The 21581-nt window shown below is 42.3% G+C and overlaps 1 protein-coding gene across 3 annotated transcripts in view; it reads right to left on the reverse strand.

Annotated features, from left to right (window-relative positions):
* GLI3 (GLI family zinc finger 3) overlaps positions 1-21581 on the reverse strand; it is a 279496-nt gene that overhangs the window by 48291 nt on the left and 209624 nt on the right. For all 3 annotated transcript variants that reach the window (XM_050785513.1, XM_050785511.1, XM_050785512.1), the window contains 3 exons: positions 17204-17417; positions 16250-16363; positions 14037-14177 (listed from right to left, as the gene is read on the reverse strand). In XM_050785513.1, coding sequence (XP_050641470.1) covers positions 14037-14177; positions 16250-16363; positions 17204-17417 — 469 coding nt within the window. The remainder of the gene's footprint in view (positions 1-14036; positions 14178-16249; positions 16364-17203; positions 17418-21581) is intronic.

The following is a 21581-nucleotide window of genomic DNA, read 5'->3' on the forward strand; positions in this document are numbered from 1 at the left end:
CTGTCAATCATATTTACTGTATTTTCCTGAACAACCAGTCCAATGATATTGTGAAAGAAAATATCAGTCCGGTCTAGCGTGACAGTTTTCTCGGTGAACCCAGAGGGTGCCAATGATCATCGTTTCATCTCATAATAGGACAACACATTTATGATAATAAAAAGAGTTTTCTCTAGAATTGACTTGACCCTTCCCTTGGAACTTTCAGAATTCATTTTCTCACCCCTTTGAAAGTACAGAATGATAGTCACCACTTTCTATCTCCCCCAGCAAATCATTCTTTTTTTGTAATTTATCAAAAACTTCTGATATTGGTTCATTGTGCCATTTGTAAGAAATCGCAGTCCTGACGTTGCCACTCAACTGGCCTCTGATTCCTTTGCCCATCAACGATCTTACTCCTGTGTCAGCTAGGCAGGCACGCTTCCTTTTCCTGCTGTCTCTGTTTCCAATGGGAAGCCCCAGGAGAACAGGTCTCATCGGTGTCATCGCTGTCCTCTCAGTTCTTCTTCCAAACAAATAACAAAATGAAGAAATGAACATTCACTTGGACCAACACAGAAGATGAGCAAACAAGGAAGTAAGCTACTTGCTTTCACTGCCATTCATTGATTCTAAACCATTCATTCCAAGGGATGTGCCTCCCCATTCCTGGATCCCACAGCATCCCCTCTGTGGCCATCAGGACCCACAGTAGCCCCAGTGGACTGGATATGTTCAGGTAGGTCTGTGTCACTAGTTTTTTCTTATTTTCACATATTTACTTTCTTTCAATCTTTGTATGTATCTAACTTTATCAAAGAATTCCATTGGGATCTATATTCTTCAAACTTGGTCTTTTCTTTCTTAGATAATTCGTGAATGCTTAGAGTGGCTTTCTGGAATGATCCTCAACTGTCTTGCGGCACTTTCTCCACAGTCTCTTGCTATTCAACAAGGCCTCATGGGAAGCTGGGATTGACACTCAGAGCTGCTCCTGGGCACCTGCCCTTGTACCTGCACGAGGCTCCAGGGGCTGCCCTGAGAGCTGTTTCCCTCTGGAGAAGCCTCATCTCTGCCTCTCTCCATGTGACGGCTGTGGCTTAAAGTGGGACTGGTAAATAAGACAGGGTTGGGTAGGGGAGTGCATTGGGAGCTTGGAGGTTGAAGTTTAAGAAGTTATGCTTCCTCTAAGTGTTGCTTCCAGCTTTAAGCTTAGGATAATCAATAGCACACCGGTACGAGAGTACTGTCTACATCAATAGACAGATGTCTCTTCTGGTTTTTAGCCTGAGTGCAAATATTCAGTTATAGACGAGCGTGTGATTTCACCAGTGTTTTGATAAAAGGGTCTGAAGTTTCTGATGAAGTGTTATATTCGCTTTCAATGGTATCTAACTGGCCATAAATATGTGGGAAAATATCAAACTTGAGGCAACTTGAGTGAAGTAGACAGGGGAAGGGGACTGTCTTTGTTGGGGTGAAGTATGAGATAGAAAATGCATACATTTAGTAGTTAAGAACATCTAAAGGCCAAACCTTCCTCATATGCACCAAGCATCCATTAAAACAGTATGATTTGTGTATGAGGGAACTGATTAATCAGCAGCAAACCACTCACTAATGAGTTTAGTAGCCTTCAATATGTTTTTTAGCCTTTCTAGACCTCCTTGTAGTTGGTTAGGTCATTTTTAAGATTCCACAATTAGGAGGGACCACAGCAATAATGTCCTGGAAGGAGGACACACAAACTAACTACTAAAAGAGGATTATGTTCATTCCTACTGAACAGAACAGAAACTACACCCCATTCCTCTGAATCACCATTTAGAAATAAAATGTGGTCAATCTACCAGTCTATTTTATTTGTCTAAGCCCACCTTGCCTAATGCTTTGGCTCTCAGACCCACCCTGTTTAGGGGAAATGTGGCCACTGTAGATGTATGGAACTATTTGCTGGGTATTGCCTGTATACCCACAGATAGCAGTGTCACAGAGCACTCCACAGCCAGACTGAATCCCCAGCCCAGGGGAGCTTAGGTAACACTCAGGCAAGAAGGGGTGGTACTGAGGGAAGCAGAATGAAGTTAAAGGTGAGAACACCTGAAAAAGGCAGAGCCTACAGCTTAAACCCTGCCATAGCCTTAGCAGTTTCTCAAATAAACCAAAGAGAATTACCACATGGCCCAGCAATCCCACTTCTAGGGATATACCCAAAAGAACTGAAAACAGGTGTTCAAGCATGAACTTGTAAATGAATGTTTACAATAACACAATAGCAAGAAAACAGAAACTCTAATGCCCATCAACAGATGCATGGATAAACAAAATGTGGTATAGCCATCCAAGAGAATATTATTCAGCCATAAAAAAGAATAAAGCACTGAAACCTGCCACAGCATCAATGAACTTTGAAAACATGGTAAGTGCAAACAAGGCAGAAATCATACAAAAGGTCACATTTTGTATGATTTCATTTATAAGAAATATCCAGAATAAACAAATCCATAGAGTCAGAAGACAGTTTGGTGGTTTTCAGGGGCTGACAGGGAGGGGAAATGGGAGGTGACCGCTTCATGTATACAGAGCTGCCTTGTGGGGTGATCAAAATGTCCTGGAAGTGGACAGTGGTGGTGGTTACACAACATTGCGACTGTGATCAATGCCACACTGAACTGCAAACTTCGAAATGGTCAAAATGGTAACTGCTACGTGATATGTATTTTACTGCAACATGTTTACGCTAGCCCAGTGAATAAACTGGCCAGACCCCTGGCTGGAGCCATCCTCTCTCCTCTCTTCCTCCCCCACTTCCTGCTGGTCCTCACCTCCCGTGCCTCTGAGCAGAAAGGATAAACCTAATGAGCCCAAGTGTCAGCGCAATATAAATTATGGCCAGAGGAAAAAGGAAACAACTTGATGCATGGCCGAGGATCTAAGAGAGGAATGTCCACCATTGTTTGTGATTATGGATCACGTCACAATCTAATAGCAATTTTTATTTAATCAATAATTTCCATGCTGAACAGACAGCCCTGTTACAGAGAATCGACAAGCAGGTACTGATAGCGACAAGCCTCGTTATTAATCTTTCCTCTGCCGGCTTATCAGCCAAACTACTGTAAAAGGCACCACCAAGATGGATTTTAGAATCCATCTTGCTCCTCTCCCCCCTCCCTTTTCTTTTTCCCTCTCCCATAACATTTCATGTAATGTAGACGCTACATTTATTTGAGTAACCTGGGGCCTGTGTAGCATAAAAAGGCAGTTCACATTAAGCAATTTCACAAATCAGTAGGACCTAGACCATTGCTCAGGGTTAGCCATTATAGGCTAATAAATCATACTTTCTCTTTGAGTTGTCAATCGCCAAAAAGCTTTGTACAAGTGCTGGCATCTGTAATTCTGTAAAGGCTTTTCATCTTGAAATAAGATGCTCTGGACTGATAACAAGAATAATCCTCTCTTGATCAAGAAAAAAAAAAAAAAATCTGCATTTTACCAATTAAAGCTGCAGCCAGAAGCCAAATGGCTTAGTACTGAGATTCCAGTGAAGTTTATCTCTGCTAAACACAAGGAGGAATACAGTGAGGGCTGTGTTTCACTTGCAGCTTGACTACTTTATCTTGTGGTAGAAACTGCACCAGAGGGACCTGTGACAACTCTCCCTGTCCCCAGGAAAAGCCACCTGGAAGACCTCCTCCTCATGAACCGGGCTCTCCTGCCTGTCCTAGAGAGCTTCTTGGGACAGGTCACTTGTGCTGAAGCACAAGAGAGAGCCTAAAGAAACACCATGTCCCTTTAGGGAGGTGGAGCAGCCGAGATAAGATTGGGCCGGTTATGTTAGAGACATGGTCAGCTGGAGAGAGTCCTGTGAGTCTGACAGAAGACAGCTAGTGCAGTTTTGTTTTCCTGATTAGAAAGACATTTTCATTCCTGCCAAACAGACCAGCAACTACATCCCATTCATCTGAATCACCACCTAGAAATAAAATGTGGTCGACCTACCTGTCTATTTTATTCGTCTAAGCCCACCAGACCTAATGCTTTGAATATTCAATCTCTGTATTTGTCCAAAACAGTCCTGCCCTGATTGGAAGAAAAGCGGCCACTGTAGATGTATGGAGCTATTTGCCGGGTGATGCTTGTGTGCCACAGGATTGTATATTCATAACTAGAAAATAAGACACACCTTATTATAATTTTTTGAGACAGTCTCACTCTGTTGCCCAGGCTGGAGTACAGTGGTGCAATCATAGCTCATTGCAGCTACCTCAGCCTCTCAAGTAGCTGGGACTACAGGTATGCCTCACCATGTTTGGCTAAATTATTATTATTATTATTATTTTGTAGAGATGGGGTCTTGCTGTGTTGCCCAGGATGGTCTTGAACTCCTGAGTTCAAGTGATCCTTCCACCATGGCCTCCCAAAGTGCTGGGATTATAGGCATGTGCCACTCGCTTGGCCTGGCATACCTTATTTTGCACAAAGCAAAATAATGACAAAGGAAAAACGATAACAATCACAATAAAAGCTAACTGGCTCTAAAAACTTGACTAGCACTGTAGTAGATCTCTCTCATAAACTCTCAGAGATAATTCTCCCAACAACCCTCATAATCCTCTTTTAAAGAAAGATAACAGAATCTCAGTACCCTTTGGTAAAGAGACTGATGCCACACAGGCAAGAGACAGGGGTTCCATGGGCAACATCTCTTCCCAGTGCTCAGCCAGCAGCCCTGAAGCTTCTGACTTCTCTCTGGATATCATGTAGAACATCCACATCAGCTGCCCAAACTGTAACTGTAAAACATCTCCAAATTATCCTCCCAAATTTTAAAAAACAATTTCAAATAACTTCCACTGCAGAGTCTCACTTCTGGCCCTTCCCCAGCCTACTCTTCCCCTCCTTAATACACTGTACTTGCAACTTCCCAGATTTTGCAAGGCTCAGCCCCATCTTTCTAAAGCTGATGCTGGCTCAAGCCATTCCTCTCATCAAAAGCATTTAATTCTTACTCCATCTGGAATAAAAGTCAGCCTTCTAGTCTAGCAATCACGTCTCCCACAACATGGTGCTACTTGGCTCTTTAATCTTACCACCCACTACCCTTCTGCCTTCCGGACATACTTTGGTTCTGCTCTAACTGCATTACTTATCATACCACTCTTCAACCAAAAAGCATAAAACAAATCATTTGTAATTATATTTCTAATTCAAAGAGATGTCAAAAACCTCAGCCTTTTATTATATTAGCTATAATCATAGATAAAATTTTCCCATACTTTCTGTACCCATTAACTTCTTCCTGCTGTCTTCTCCACATAGAATCCCCAAAGCCTTTCTGCAATGGTCTTTTTGTGTTTAAATCTGCCAGTTTATTCTATACCATGCTCATGTCCAATCACCATGAGATGTATCTTTCATTCCTTCTTCTGTGCCTTCACTTTACTCATTTTCCCACTGTTCTGCTTGTACATTGATGGTACTCATAACAGTCTGCCCTGTATGCTCCCCTTACCCAAAGGGGTAGCTCGCAACCCCAGCATCCTAGATCTGATATGCTTGAAGCATTTTCTTCTAGATATTATGCCTGCAATTTCTGAAGTGGCCACCAGGTGGTGATGATGGATCAACAGCAGATGAGTAAACAGGTAAGATTAACAACAGCCTGCATAGGTAAGCCTGTGCAACTGAATCAATGGTATACTTACGACTATTTTTAAATGTTCATAAAAGTCCACTTAATCTCTCCATTCTTCAGTTGAATGAGTTTATTAGTACTACTTGCTATGGATTCTATTTGTCCTTACGTTTGAATAAAGCTTTTGAGTTTACAAACTACTTCCATTATAGGATCTCATTCTATCCTCATAAACAAAAAACAAATTAAAAAACCCAGTGAAGAGCCCAGAAAGGATATTATTATCTCCACTTTACAGATGAGACACGGAGGACTTACTGCAGGGTGACTTACTTAAATTCAGAAACAGTTTCTGCCAGATGTAGGAATGAAAGGCAGATCCCCAACACACTATCTGGTGTTCTTCCCATCCCCCACTCACTGATTAACGCTGGTTTTACTGGTAACTGGGTGGGGTCGGGTGGAGTTGGTTTAAGTTTAAGGCCTTGGCTTATACAAAGTCTCTTGAGGATATCCCATTTACAGTTCTCTTCTCTTGCAACATTAATTGTTCTAGAAAAAATAAAAATGCCTCCATGGTAGTATTTGGCTAATCCCAGAGAAGCCTAAATATCCCCAAATCTTAAAAAGTCCTCGCATTAGAAAACCGCTTTCTGTTCCCGGAGCTCTGTTTTATGTCAAAGCAAGAGCCTGATCTCCAACTCTGCTTGCCATGATCTCAGAAGCTGGAGTCTGTGTGACTTCCCTAGGGCTGGGAAAAAAAAAAAAAAAGTGATGGAGTTTCTCCACCAAGAAAAATGGCTTGGCTGGTTATGGGCCTTGTTGAGAGCTACTGTGTGCCTAACCTTAGCAAATGTGGTTTTAAAATTAAGCTCTGCCAGTTTACACACACACACACACACACACACACACACACACACACACACCCACCCCACATATGTGTATTTAAGTAGCTTTTTACTAGAGACATTTTAATGAGATCATCTCTTATTTCTAATCTGAACATTCTAAAGTACATTTAAGCAGGAGAAACTTTTTCTTTAATCACAATTATATTTTTTCATTTTCTTATGTGTGTTTTTCTTTCTCCACACTATACGGCAAAAGGAAATATTTAGGGCATAACTGGGGGCAATGCTGTCTCCCAGGGGACATCTGACAATGTCTGGAAACAGTTTTGGTTGTCATGACGAGGGAGGGATGCGCAGGACAGCCCCCCACTATAAAGAACTGGCATCTCGTGGGGAGAGGCTTGGAATGCTGCTCAACACCCTACAATGCCCAGGATAGCCCCCAACACCAGAGAATGATCAGCCCCTATGTGCTACAGTGGAGAAATCTTGGTTTGGTGTAACCACTGAAGAAAATTTCCAGAAGGATATCAGGACACGAAGACACATGAACAGGAGAGATGGAATCTCCACACCGCAGAAACACACAAGGAAGAAGAACCTGCAATGGAAGGAATGAACCCAGAGGCCCCTCCAGTTCTTCTCTCGCAGTGTTTCATGAACTGGGGGCTTATCGACATCTTTTTGCAATTACTAATTTCATGCTGACATACCAACCCCAGCACTGTCTGAATATTAACCTAACCCCTGCTTTTATACGTGACATGCATGGACATAGCAGCCTCTACATATCTTTACATTTTTCTCTCTTATAAGCAGAATCACTAACATTTTATTGAGTATAACTTTTTTAGCTAATTCCCTCACCGTTTTATGTGGTAAACGTTACTATTTTCGTTGGAAGCAGAGCAGGCTGTGAACCCAGGCTGGTCCACTTTGAAACACATTCACATTGTACTGCCACTGGGTAACGATGGGAAACAAAAGTGTTCTTTCAAATCAGGTGCTAATTCTTCTCAAATCATCATTATCATCACCACCATCATCATCAACATTTCATCAGGCCTCAAAAGTTTACCTGTATGATTTACTTTGACTCTAACCATATTTTCCACCTGTTTCCTAGGAGTCTTTTCTAGCATCCCTCTGTACTCCTCCCTCTCTCAGCCCATAGTCACAATACACAATTATGGCTTCATTATGTTTTGCCTCATGTTGTTCACTATGCCTCTATGTTTCCTTATCTCCCCCTCACAGTTAGACTGTCCAGTTCTTGAGGGTGTAAATCATGTGCCCACCACAAAGCTGGGGCTGTGGGTACCACATGGGCTGTCTCCAGCCCATGCAGCGCCTGCCAGGGCTCTCTGCACATCTCATCAAGAGCTGTTGAGCAAATGGCTGATCCACTAATGTTGGCTTATACTTTTCCTAATAAACAGGAGAATACATTATGCCAGCAACATCTGCTATAGGCAAGTATATTCAAATGAGGTATGCAGCCCAGTCCAAAGTGACCACCATTCTCACTTGTCTGGAATGGATCCATACAGAATATTCCAGGGCACTAATTATTGGCAGAATCTAGAATCTCACCTAAAGTATCATTGAGAACCAGCTAAAAAGCTTTCAATAGGAAAATGTTCCCCAGATGGCAGAAACGTTACTCGGAGGAAGATTTTGATGAAATATTTCAGGGAGTATACAACGAATGAATGAATTAAGAAAGTAACTAATACATGGTGCCTCCTAAACTCCACCTGGGGGCAGTCACCCATAACTGTTCACAGCCTCCCCACTCCCAGCCCACCCCAAACTTCCTCCCAGGCTGAAAGGGGAGGGGGACTCTGCACAGCACTCCCGGTGGCTGCCAGCCAGCAAGCTGGCACTTGAGAGAGAATCTGTTTGCCATCCCTATCCTAAGGACTATCCAGTTCAAACCTTTTGCTTTCTTTGACTAAAACCAAGGTTGAACGAGGCAAGATGTCTTGGCCAGGTCTTATTGAGCAGACACACACTGCAGAAGAAGAAGGAAGTCTCTTGCCTTCAGTCTAGTGTACATCCCAGTTTAGCAACAATTAATATAAAATAAGTCACAGAAACCAACAGTGCCACCGCATTCTCCTCCCCCACTCAACCCAGCGAAACACACACATAAAACAACGAGAGACGGAGTGACCTCTTCGAGACCCTCTGTCTGCTTCTCATTAGACCTACTGCATGTGATCTCTGCTTGGCCTTGGACGTTGGGGACAGTGTTTATTTTCACGGCTGTTTCACAGTATGATAAGTGAGAAAATAACGTTCTAAGGGGTCAAATGGTTCGAAGGAGGTCATCCCAAGAGGCAGGGCAGAGATGGGGCTGCCACTCAGAATCCCAGCTGGGCCTGGGGGGCTCTGGCTGGTGGACCACACAGTCCTCACACACCCTCGCACTCGATCTGATCTCTTGAGTGTCTCTTTATGGGAACAATTTCTGCAGGTGCAATTTAGTCAGCAACTTTAAAGAGAACGTGACCCTTAAGGCAAAATTGTCAAAAGATGGCTTTGAAGTTTGTAGTACTTAGTCTATATTTTATATGCCGTGTTTCCAAATAATTAGAGTAACCAAATTAACTAGCAGCTCCATGTAGGGAAAATAAGATCAAAATCTCCACTCATTCGTTTTATGTTTTATGTGCACACAAAACTAATTTCTGCCTCATATCTGAGACCTCTATCACATCTTAAACTCAATTTTCTCTTAGGTAAGGATAGACAATGCAACTTTAGCAAAGGGATCAAAATTATATGGGAAACATTTAAAATGCAAATTTAGGATCATGGTATTAATGTGAAAAGAATGTCTTCACATCCTAACTCTTCCTTGCATTTCTACAGACACATCAATTCTTCACAAATTAGATGTGCTTTCTTTATATCTAAATCTCTATATTAAAAAGAAAGCGCCTCATTTTCATGCTGCTGATGTATAGAATTTGTTTCCAAATGGCAGCAAAGGTGATTATGACTGTATTCTTCTGATAAAGGCAACTTCAGCATGCTTTTAGACATCAAAATTCGCAGCATATGAAAGCATTTTAAAATCCAAGTAGGTGGTTAATCACTCTACAAAAAGGTGAATTTCTGACACTATGTTTAAAGGAGACAAATGGAGGATTACAGAGACTTAAATGCCACCCAGTTGAAGCTGGGTGCTAACAGAAATACATCTCACGTTCTCTGTGGTTCTGCCCCACAGGGAGAAGACAACATCTCCCAGTGCAATTGCCAAGGGCCCTGCAGGGTCATGCCGCCGGGGATTGGGCTGGCGAATAAAACTTGAAAAATCATTTGACTTTTTAAAGACCTTTGGGGAGAATATTACATGTGTTATTTCTTACACAGAAATAGGGAGTTGGACTGTTGAAATTGAGAGCGAAGAGTTGCAGAGTTACAGCAAACAGGTGGACATGAAGTATGGTGATGATACTATTATGCTTTCGATCTCAGCACTGATGTTTTCAAGCATAACCAGCCACTCAGCAGTAATGACTCCACACTGAGATAAAAGTTATTTATGTTTATTCCTTTTCCTCCTCTTAGAAAGCCTCTCAAAACATAGGTGGTATATACAATGTCATGCACAACGGAAGTGTATAGGTTTCAGAGAACCTGAGACTGACGTGTGCTGCAGGCTGTGCATATTTCAGACACCTCAAACATCAAAGAGTCAAAGATGGAACTTACTTCTAGGACAAAATTAAAACAAGAGGGAAATGAATCTCTGTGTAGACAGAAAGTGTCCTTCCTCCTTGGAAGAAGCTGGGCTGAGCTGCTTTGCATAATAACACAAGCTAAACCAAATAACATCAGCACAAACCAAACGGCTTAAACAGAAAGCAAAACCAAGTAACACTTTGAAAATGGATACACTACAACTCTCAGAAACACATTTGAAGTTATGAGTCACACCTTTTATAATGCTCAACAACAACAAAAGTCTGGTTAATTTAAAATTGAAGAAAAATATGGACTTTCAACTCATTTTGAGATGTTAGAATGTGTGTCTTTCAAATGGCAAAAGAAAATACCTGCATCTTGGCAAATCAATAATAAATTCAGTCTTCAACGTACTTAGAATTAATTTTTGTTCTATATATTTCTCTTGCTTTTTTGTTTCCTTCAATTTTAACTGACACCAAGAAAGGGACGAAGCACAACAAGAACACAGCTAACAAAAACACGCATCTATCTTCTTAGCTTCTGGTCACAGAAGTAAATTATGACAAATTTAATACTAGCTTGAGAGTAACTAAGCCCAATTGTAATTATCTTGCTGGGAAGAGAAATTAATTAAACATCCCTGTGATAAAGACCCAGCAGCAAACCTAGAATAAACACATAACTGGTGAGGGAGAGGGGCTTGAAATAAAGGAGAAGAGAAGGGAAGGGCTAATATTTAGCCCATCTGTTCAGATAGCAATGGACGAGGTAATCTTTTCAAGAGTACATGGAGTGCATTACAGTGGAAATGAGACTACCTGGCGGGCAAAGTCAGCCGAGTTTCTAATTCTCTTCTTCAACTTTGTGATTTGCTAATGTGAAACACATGCCTCCCTTTTGCACCAAGTTCAAATAACTCCAGAATTCCAACCGTGCAGCTCAACGACTGAACCAGAACAAGGGGAGAACTTGTCAGGATTTAAGAGCTTTCAGCAAAGCCCTTCAATTGCAGCCAGCACCCTATTCCCCGGAAGGATATCAATTATAGATAGTGACTTGCTTTAGCAGGCAGTCGGGACTGTCAGACACTAGATAGACAACCATGAAGAATCATGAATCTTTCTATTAACTGTAAGAAGGGGAAAAAGAATGGGTCACGGCTATAAATAAGGCAGAGCATCAGAATGGTTTAACACCTTGCCTCTTGGTTGTATGTGGCATGAAAATTCAACTAATTCACAAAATGTCCTCTCTCCAAGGAAAGTCACAGGAATGGAAACTGTTAATGCTTCCCTCTGTAAAAAAGTAGTTTTTGCAACTGGTATTTATTCTACCACCAAAGTAATTAGGTGGACTTGATGTAGCTATTCCTTCAATCAACATAATACAAAGCACCTACCTACTCTATAACAGGCCACCACTACTGCTGCCAGATATACTCATGAGTAAGAAAGTACACGCATGTCATGCAATGTAGAATCAATTTAAACATGCAAACTTGGGGATCCTGCACCTCAGACAGTAAGTAAAAAGGCAGAAAATAAGTGATACAAACTAGTATTCTTATGTTGTGGTAAATTAAAATTCTTAATTCATTTAATTAAGTTTATTTACTCATATAATTTGTCTCAGACTAAAATTAATATCATAAAGGTAATATATTGGATTTTCTTCTAATCCTGACATGAATTTCTTCTGGTTAATCTGGAATTAAAGTATTCCACTGTATATGTGCGCATTCATATTTTTTAAAGACCATTTTGATAAAACAGACAACATGCTGGTCATTTAGTTGGTAGTTTTAAGCAGCCTTCCTTTAAAACTACTCAGATCTCTCTATTAAAACATCATTGAGACCACTGGCCACCGAAATTAAATTCAAATACCTGCAATTTCACCATCTTTTAAAAGCTTTCACATTACTGTATTTAGGCTGTGAAAGGGTTAAGCTTACTACTGCACTCCAAAAAATATTACTTCAAACCCTGCCTCTTATGAGGAGCACAATTCATTTTAAATGTAGACTTAGAATAAGCTCTTATTTCATTCCTGATTTGGTAATGACTGAACCAGTATCCAACATTCCTTGCAAACTACAATGACTTCCCCTCCAAAACAGCACCATGAGACTGTGTCACCTTCAGGATATTTTAAAAAGCAAGACATCCTGCCAACATCTCTTCTATGATAGCAGGTTTTGCACAAACAATTCTCTTCATGTTTGTTGATCATTCATTGTATCACTAAGGATACACATAGCATATGCTACTCTTTGGGAGTATTTCCCCATACTAAAACAAAAATGCCAAACTTTTCTCCCCCTTGGTATTCCAATGTCTTTGTGATTTCCATTAAACAGTCAGCAAGAATAAATGGCCATTAAGTCAGGCTTGGCTTAAAAATAACACTTGCATCAAATTAAAGAAAAAGAATCAAATTAAGTTCATGGAAAAATTCTGGAAATATACCTTAATTAAAAACATTTGACTTTTTTTTTTTCTTTTTTGCTGTGCTCAGAAATCTATAATTCTTTGTATACAATTACCAGGAGACATGATTTAAAAAGCAATGGAGGAGAGGAACCCTGGCGACAGCATGTAAAATCCTCAAAACATTCTGTACAGAACAGAGCTCAAAATCTGGCACCCTGTGTGCTTAACACTATAATGTAACTGCAATGCGTGGAATATATTATATAGGATGTGCCGAGTTGCAGGAGACACACATTAAAAGATCACACTGCCTATGAAACGTGTGGGATGTAAGAGGGACTCATAATTTTAGTGCTTAATCTAAATGTTAGTTATCAAAAAACATGAATTGCCTAAAAATACAGTTACTGTAAAAAGAAGAATGGATCATGGAAGAGAAAGTGGAGACAGAAAAAGAGAGAGAGCAGGAGGAGGAGAACCGCAACAAATGCTACTTTGTCCAATTTCTCATCACATTAAAAGCTTGAAAAACTGCCACACTTAATGCCTCAACAGGACCCTGTGCTTCTGCCAGCGGTTGTAGCACCTGCATCTTTTTATTCTTGATCATCTAAATGTTCTTCCACGTCAGCCGCTCCTGGTCCCATTTGCCAGGGAAAACTCCACTGGTCTTCAAGAAAGTGCCAAGAACAGTGAAGCACTGGGAAGGGAGTATCACAAATCAGGCATGGGGTGGGGAGAAGGCTTTGTGCACACTGCATTATTTGAAATGATACGCAGAAGAGTGTGTAAAAAGTTCTGAACCTGGTTTGGAAGAGGAGGTGTGGTTCTCAATCTGACCATGCTGCAGTTTCCAAAACATCCATCACTAAATACATTTAAAAACACATATAACTTTTTCCATGAAACTACTAGCCCCACAAGGGCTGGCCTCAAACCAAGAAATGATGTTACCTAGCTCATCTAGAGTACTAACTGCGGCTTAAAATAACGGGAGCTTCCTTAGGCTTTGAGAGTTTGGGAGAGGAAAAAAAGAAATTCCCCATCTCCACGTTTTTTCCATTGTTACCGGGCCTGGGAAGGGGAATCAAACTTGGTTAAAAGGTTAATCATAATTCATGTCCAGCTTACTATTACTCAATAACCATCAAAGTCGCTAACTCAAAATAGTGTTTTCTGGCTTACAGGATCAGAGTCATTACACTCTCTATTGAAGACTTTATTGAATTTTACACTCAGCTTTAGCTGACTGAACAGGTCAAGCACCGTGGCTCCGAGTTTTCTTTATTCTCAGAAAGTCATGAAGCCCTCTCCAGTTCGCAATGCCGCTCGCTAAGAAACTTGACTCAGCTCAGGGTCAGAGAGGCCGACCTCCCTGGAAAGGGTCACAGAGCTGTAAAGCCCCGTTTCTGAATACCATCCACTTACGTGCACAAGCTGCTCTTGGATGTCGAACTCCCTCGTGCAGCCTTCCCAGTGGCAGTTTGTCTCATAGATGACTTCAGGCTCCTGTTTGCTTTCATCTTTGTCCCCTTCCTCCTTGACAAGGGTTGTTCCTTCGGGCTGTTCCTGAAAGAAGAGGGTAGGGGGCAGGGAACAGAGAAGGGGGAAGCATCAGACACAATGGGAGGGAAGACAAGAAGAGAAAGTAAAAACTGGATTCATGGTGTATATGTGCCACATTTTCTTAATCCAATTACTATGCAGCCATCAAAAAGGATGAGTTTGTGTCCTTTGTAGGGACATGGATGCAGCTGGAAACCATCATTCTTAGCAAACTATCACAAGAACAGAAAACCAAACACCGCATGTTCTCACTCATAGGTGGGAACTGAACAATGAGATCACTTGGACTCAGGAAGGGGAACATCACACACCGGGGCCTATCATGGGGAGGGGGGAGGGGGAAGGGATTGCATTGGGAGTTATACCTGATGTAAATGACGAGTTGATGGGTGCAGCACACCAACATGGCACAAGTATACATATGTAACAAACCTGCACGTTAGGCACATGTACCCTACAACTTAAAAGTATAATAATAATAAATAAATTAAAAAAAAAAAAACTGGATTCAGATTTGGGTCTAGGGTTTTGTGAATTGAAGAAGTCAAACAATAAAATCATTTCTGTGCACGTTTTCAGATTTACCAAATACACTCTGGGAGTTTTAACATGTGATTCAAGGCAACAGCCTGTCAAAACGAGGATTAAAAGTTGAGGCCAAACTTTGCTGCCCTGATTACAGAGCTGAAAATAAACCCAAATGTCATCTTAAAAAAACAAAACAAAACAAAACAAAACAAAACAAAACCAAAACCAAACAAAACAAAGCTCATAAGACAATAAATCAAATTAGATCTTTACCAAAAGATTGGTACTTCTATTTTGTTTAGTTGTTTTAATTATTTTTGGTTTGTTAATTTGTTTCTTCTTATATTTTGCAATTGAGGGAAATGGTTTACTAGTATTTCTAATTCTGTTTTCCCTGCTGTTGGAGACTGTGTGAGACACTTTTGTGGACTTTATAGGGATAATGTCCTCTCGATTCAACCTCTGATCTCTAAGGATATGCTCACTACCCAGGGCCCAGGGGCCACAGCATCAAAGCTCAGGGGCACAGTCCTTCCTGCGGCAGCTTCACAGCAATGCAAATCCAAGTCATTTTAAGAATTCATCTTGTGTAGATTCAGGTCCCAATCCGGGGCTAGATGATAAAAACCGTATGCAGGCATTGAAGTGTAACCAGCAAGGTAGTTGCTGTCTGGCAATATGCAAGAGGAAAGATCCATTTCAGAACCAGTGACACCAATTTACTCCAGCCTCCACGTTCTTGCTGAAAAGGAAATTTGGGCAAGTAGTCTGAGGTTTGGGCTGAAGCAGCCTGATGACAACAAGGTCCAGATTCTCTGGACAGCTGGACTCTTGTCCAATCTCTATGTTGGGGAATTAGCATTCATGGAGCTCCTTCCTGCATCAGGCTGAGAGTCCTATGAGATGATATTATGGGTATAACCTATACATCCTTAAACTGAGGCCTAAAGAATTTAGGTGACTAGAGGCGGAGTCCGGATTGAAATTCCTACACTTTTCCTTTCAGAGTTTTGGGCTGAGTGCCAGGATTTAACTAGCCTTAGGTTAGTTGTGTTTTCATCCCTTCTGGTTCGCCAGGCTCTCCTAGAAAGTGGGAAGTAGCAAAATAAGAAAAAATGAGAACACAATTGGTATAGGAGCCATCAGTAGATCTGCCACAGCTCAGGCTTGGGTCCAGGAGCTCAGTAATTCAGGCTCAAGATCACAGATGAGGATTGAAGCCTGGTCTCACCTGTGGCCAGCAACAAATTAATGCAACCATTTCCTCTATGAACTACAGCTGACCATACTCCTAACCTGCCTAACCTGTCAAGAAGCTATGCCCCACATGGCTTCCTGGACTGCATTTGCTTCTGAGCTAGAAGAACAATTTAGTGACTCTATACCTAGCCTTTTGTACAACATGTCGAGTATGGCCAAGGTCAACAATGCAGTAAACACGGAACTGCTGTGAAAAGACACCAGGACTGGGAAGGAAGGGGGAGCTGGCTTAAAGACACCAATCTTGGGAGGAGTGGACGCTGGCCTGTGCACCCTGAGTGTCCTACCTGTTGCCCCCGAGCCCCTGGGCTGGGGAGGTCTTCATCGGGTTTGATCTTGGACCTCTTGTTGTGCATCGGGTCACCAGTGCTGCTCACTGCAGACTCACTCGTGGGCTTGTTCTGCTGGTAACATTTGCAGAGCCAGAGACAAAAAGATTTTCATCAACAAGGAGCAGTACCATAATTAAAACCTGCAACTCGGGACAAGCGGGCTTATTTGGCAATAAAGCAACAACTCTGATAATGCTCCAATTCCCAGGGTAGTAGAGTTCAGATAGTATGTTCAAAGCTAGAAAATACGTAAATGCGGCAGCTCTTCATTTTTAACTCGTGAGGATAAACTCCCTGTGGCTTTTAAAAGCTAGAAGAATGGAGCTGAGGCCCTAAGCTTTAACAAGCTCCAACAGGGTATTTCAAAAGAACAAAGTTGTCAGGAGGGTAGAAGACCAACCCGTTCCGTTTGTGAAGTTCTTTAACCAGAGCATCCAGATTTTTCTCCAAACAATATCAAAGTGGCAACAGTTAACGCAGGGCAAAGCACAGTTTTAGTCTTACTCTAAAGTACCACCCGGTGGTAAGTCGCAACTGTGGTTCTAGCAGAGGGAGTGAACAGTGACCAAATGAGAGCAAATGAGACCAAATGAGAGCAATGCATCCACATGCTGCATTAACATGGGATGCAGGTTACAGATGGCCCCAGGTCACAGGGGAGCCCTATCAAGCAGCCTGCTGCTATTCCCATGGGAAAATGACTCTGGGGGAAAAAACTGTTTGATGAGAAGCATTTACACAACACGTCCACCAAAACTGAAGACTAGACCTCAGTATTAAGAAGACAGGATGCCAGTACGAAGGCTGTGAGAACACAGAGGTGTCGTGTTGATTTAACGGCTGACATGGTGGCCTGCCCCCACCCTCAGCTGACCAGCGCAGCCGGGTGCATCGACCTATCCCTCTCACCTGTGAGGACTCGGAAGGGCCGGAGCTGACCTGGACGGGGTTCAGAACCGTGGGGATCCCTGGAATAGGCCTCTGTGTTGGAAAAGTTGGGGCAGGGTGGATGAGTGGAGGGCTGTGTCCAAAGGCTGAACCTAAACTCTGCTGTCGGCTTAGGATCTGCTGATGCATGTGGAGAGAGACGGGCGCAGATGAGTAGGTGAAGCTCAAGGCTGGGCTGTGCGTGGGAGATAAAAAAAGACGACCATCACTTAAATGCTGAGCTCAGACAAGTACACAAGATCTGCAGCTTTCTATCTATAATTTTACCATCCCAAATCAAATTTGTTTAAATGAGAAGGTAGGATTATTGCCAAGCACCTTGAAAACTTCTAAGGGAAAGATGAGCACTGAGATGAGACACGCATGTGCGTGCACATACACACGCAGACCTGAAACAAGATTCTGCAAAAACGGAAATAAAAGGCATCAGCTCAATAATAACTATTTATTGCAATAACAAACTTTATATAAAAAAGAGAATGGGTGACTACATGCTTTATAGGACTTTTATTGGCTCTTAGTTCCGTATGTTCCTGTGTATGGAGCAATTCCTTTAATCTTAGCTCACACCGCACGCTTTCATATGTCTCCAGATCTTATTACAAGAGGAAAGAAAATCAATTGGTTAAATGTGTTTTGAACACCATGCTTGTCATATCACTCATTTGTTTGTAAAGATGGAAAGCTTGGTTCATCCAGAATGCCACCTAAAGAATTTCCATCAGTGCCGTCTGGTTACAGAAGCTGATGGATTAACCTCTCCCCACTGAAATCAGTGATCAATGGGCTTCGATGGAGGAATATTCCAGTGGGAGAGCACTGCTCCCTCTTCTAGCTAAACAGCATTTAATGTCTATTAAAGCCCATTATGCATGCTAATGCCTGTCACTACTTTATTATGCCACACTATTTCCCAGGCTACAGTAAGTCCTAAGGAAGCAGTGATATTACCTAAAGATTTCTCGACTAGCAGGCAATGCCAAATCATTCTTTGTGCCAGCGTGGTTTTGGAATCAAACCCTCTTAAAAGAACGGAGTGTTCTTAAGGAATTTGCCAATGGCTTAAAAATGCATGAAAAACTAATAATTGCATCCATGGAAATTTCTTTTTAAAAAAATAATCAGTAAAAAAAATTTTATATATATGTATATATTTCTCCCTATCCTGCTGTGTAATACCCAGAAAAAATCAGGGTTTCTTGTAATGTCAAAGTCAGAATTCACGCAAATTTGCAATCTGGTGGGTTAATTACTATGGCTGTTAAGCGCATTAACGGAGAATAAAATAATTACAATAGCAAAATTCAAACCATTTCAACAACTTTAAGTAATAATTCCAAAGATATACTCTGTTCATTAACATGACTCTACATTTTGCCTATTTGACTACAATCCATAACAGGCAGCTTCAATGGGATTACATTACTATTATTTCTACAGAGAACCTTACATTACAATAGCTTGCCCATTTAAGACTGAATATCATTAAGAATACCCTAGGAGAATTTCACCAGGCTTTGAGGAACTCTCCTTTCATTCTGCATTGTATTTCTTTAATAAAGGAAAGCAGAAACATGGTGAAAACAGTCATTGTTCACAGTAAGTTAGGGAGAAATCAGTAATAATATTCCGTTTCTGCGGCGTTATAGTTGCTGCCAGTGTTTCCAAAAGCAAGCATGAATGATTACGGCAAGACTTAGCTAAGGTAGCTGTGTGGATGATTGATAGGGCATTAATCAAAAGATGCATATCTGCCTCAGAATTTGTTCACATGCTTTCTTCTAATAGCTGATTTCATGTTCACTGAGCTCTATGCCAGTTTGTCCAATTTATTTTTCAGTGTACAGGCCATTCATCAAAAAACACAATGATTTAACAGCCCCCCTTCCTTTGGGTGAATGAGTATTACTAAGTGTAACTACGTTACTCTATTCATTAAATAAACAAAAACCAAAATAACCCACTTCACATATAATTACCACGGCACACAGACTTTGTATGTATCTCCAAACACCTTTCCAGGGTTCTAGGAGACTAGACTATCTGGCAGAGTTGGGAGAGGGTCCCTGAAGATCATTTACATCTGGGAGACATGACATTTGGGGGTTTAAAAAGTCAGTACTTAATTAAAAAATAGAGACAATTCAAAAAACATTTCACAAAGCAAAATACACCCTTGATTTTATACATAAGCAACTCACAGGCGTTCACAGACGGATAAGGGAAGTACATTTTTTGAATGATGTAGGAGGCTGGGTGCGGTGGCTCACGCCTGTAATTCCAGCACTTTGGGAGGCCGAGGCGGGTGGCTCACTTGAGGTCAGGAGTTCGAGACAAGCCTGACCAACATGGCGAAACCTCGTTTCTACTAAAAATACAAAAACGAGCCGGGCGTGATGGCACACACCTGTAATCCCAGCTGCACAGAAGTCTGAGGTAGGAGAATCGCTTGGACTGGGGAGGTGGAGATTGCGGTGAGCCAAGATTGCACCACTGCGCTCCAGCCTGGGTGACAGAGCGAGACTCTGTCTCAAAAATAATAATAATAACAATAAAAAAAATAAAAAAATAAAAAGATGTAGGAGGTGTCCTTACAAAAGACAAGGCTCAGCATTCCCACCGCAGTTTCCTAGGTCCACGATCCTCCTTGTCCTCGGGGAGCAGGGGTAGGGGTTCTGAAAGCTCTCGACATACTTTGGCCATGTCCCCATTCAGGGCCCCCACCTTTTTGCTGATAAAACCAGGTGACGGGAATAAATGTTCTCTAAAATCCACATCAATGATTAGACTGCAAGGGCTGTGAGAGAACACACAGTGGACGGTGATCATGAGCCTTCGGGGCTTACTCATAAGAAGCCAGCAACAGAACACTCTCCTCCTCCTCATGCACAGACCTGGGCTGAGGCAGGGTATGGGACAGCTTGTCTGGACCCAGAAGGGTTGGCCCTCAGCCTTCTGCTGTCGCTCCTGCCAGGGACTGTGCGCAAGAGGGCTGCTCCACTCCAGATGACAAAGCCAATTCAGAATTTGATGACAAAAGTAGAAAGTTCTCAGCTCTGACACAGTATCATTTAACAGATTTGGAAGTCAAGGCTCCTCTGCTCTCAGAACACTGCCATCAGAGTGCTGGGGCTGAGGACAGGCGATGACTGGGCACAGCACACGGATGTCGAGAGTCACAGACAAAATGCCCACGAGAAAGGATGCCTCCCACGCACACCCTCAACCCTCTCGGGCAAGATCAAGGTATGAAAAGATTCTCCTGAGGTTTTCCCACTGCGGGGATAAGAAAACCTGAGCCACCACAGCCTCCTCCTTTAAATCAAAGTGGGGAGGGCTGTGGAAGAGGGGAGTCCTGCATCCTTTTGCCTCCTGTCACAGCACGAGCCCCTCTGCATGTTCAGCACTCACAGTGTCCCCTGCCTGGAACCCTTGGCTTCCAGAGCTCAGAATGGCCACTTCCTTTTTAACATTCAGGTTCCAGCTCCTCAGAGGGGCCTTCTTAGACTCATGCCCCATCAAAACGAGCCCCCTCTGCACCTCCTTGCCCCATCATTTTCTACTGCGTGCCAGTTCTATTCTCATGGCAGCATGCAGTACTCTCTATAACTCCTTCTGTCTCTCCGTCCAGGAGGCAAGGTCCAGCTGGGCCGGGCAGTGTGGCTGGCAGAGCAGACGCGCAGTACTGAGTCAACAGGTGACTGAATCTCTTCTTCAGTGTCTATTAGTTTCCTGTTGCTGCTGCAACGAACAGCCCAAACTGAGTGGCTTAAAACAACAGACACGGTTTATTATCTTACAGTTCTGGAAGTCAGAAGTCTGCAATAGGCTGGTGGGGTTGCATTCTTCCAGACGGTCTAGGCTCCCTGCCTCTTCCGTTTCCTGGAGGCTGCCCACATTCCTCAGCTCAGGGGTTCGCATCACTCAGGCCTCCTCCTCCTCCTCTGACCCTAACTTGCCTCTCCTGCCTCCCTCTCACAAGGGCCCTTGTGATTACATCACTGCCACCCACACAATCGAGGATCATCTTCTCATCTCAAGATCCTTAGCTTAATCACACTTGTGAAAGTCCTGGTGTGGAAGGGAACCTATTCACAGGACCTGGGGATTAGGATGTGGACATCTTTGGGGCTGTTATCCTGCCTAACACACTCAGAAGAATCACCTCAAAGAAAACTATGTTTTCCTCTGAAAACTACAATTTGACAACATGTCTGTAAGGCAGCATTACACAAACGAAGCTAGAGTCTACATCCATTTCCTTCTGTAGCACTTCAATGGCACAGGACAGACTTCGCTGATTAAAGAGATCAGAATTAGAAACAAAAGGTAAATTCTA

The sequence above is a fragment of the Macaca thibetana genome, chromosome 3, assembly GCF_024542745.1.
Source record: "Macaca thibetana thibetana isolate TM-01 chromosome 3, ASM2454274v1, whole genome shotgun sequence".
In the NCBI taxonomy this organism is placed as follows: domain Eukaryota; kingdom Metazoa; phylum Chordata; class Mammalia; order Primates; family Cercopithecidae; genus Macaca; species Macaca thibetana.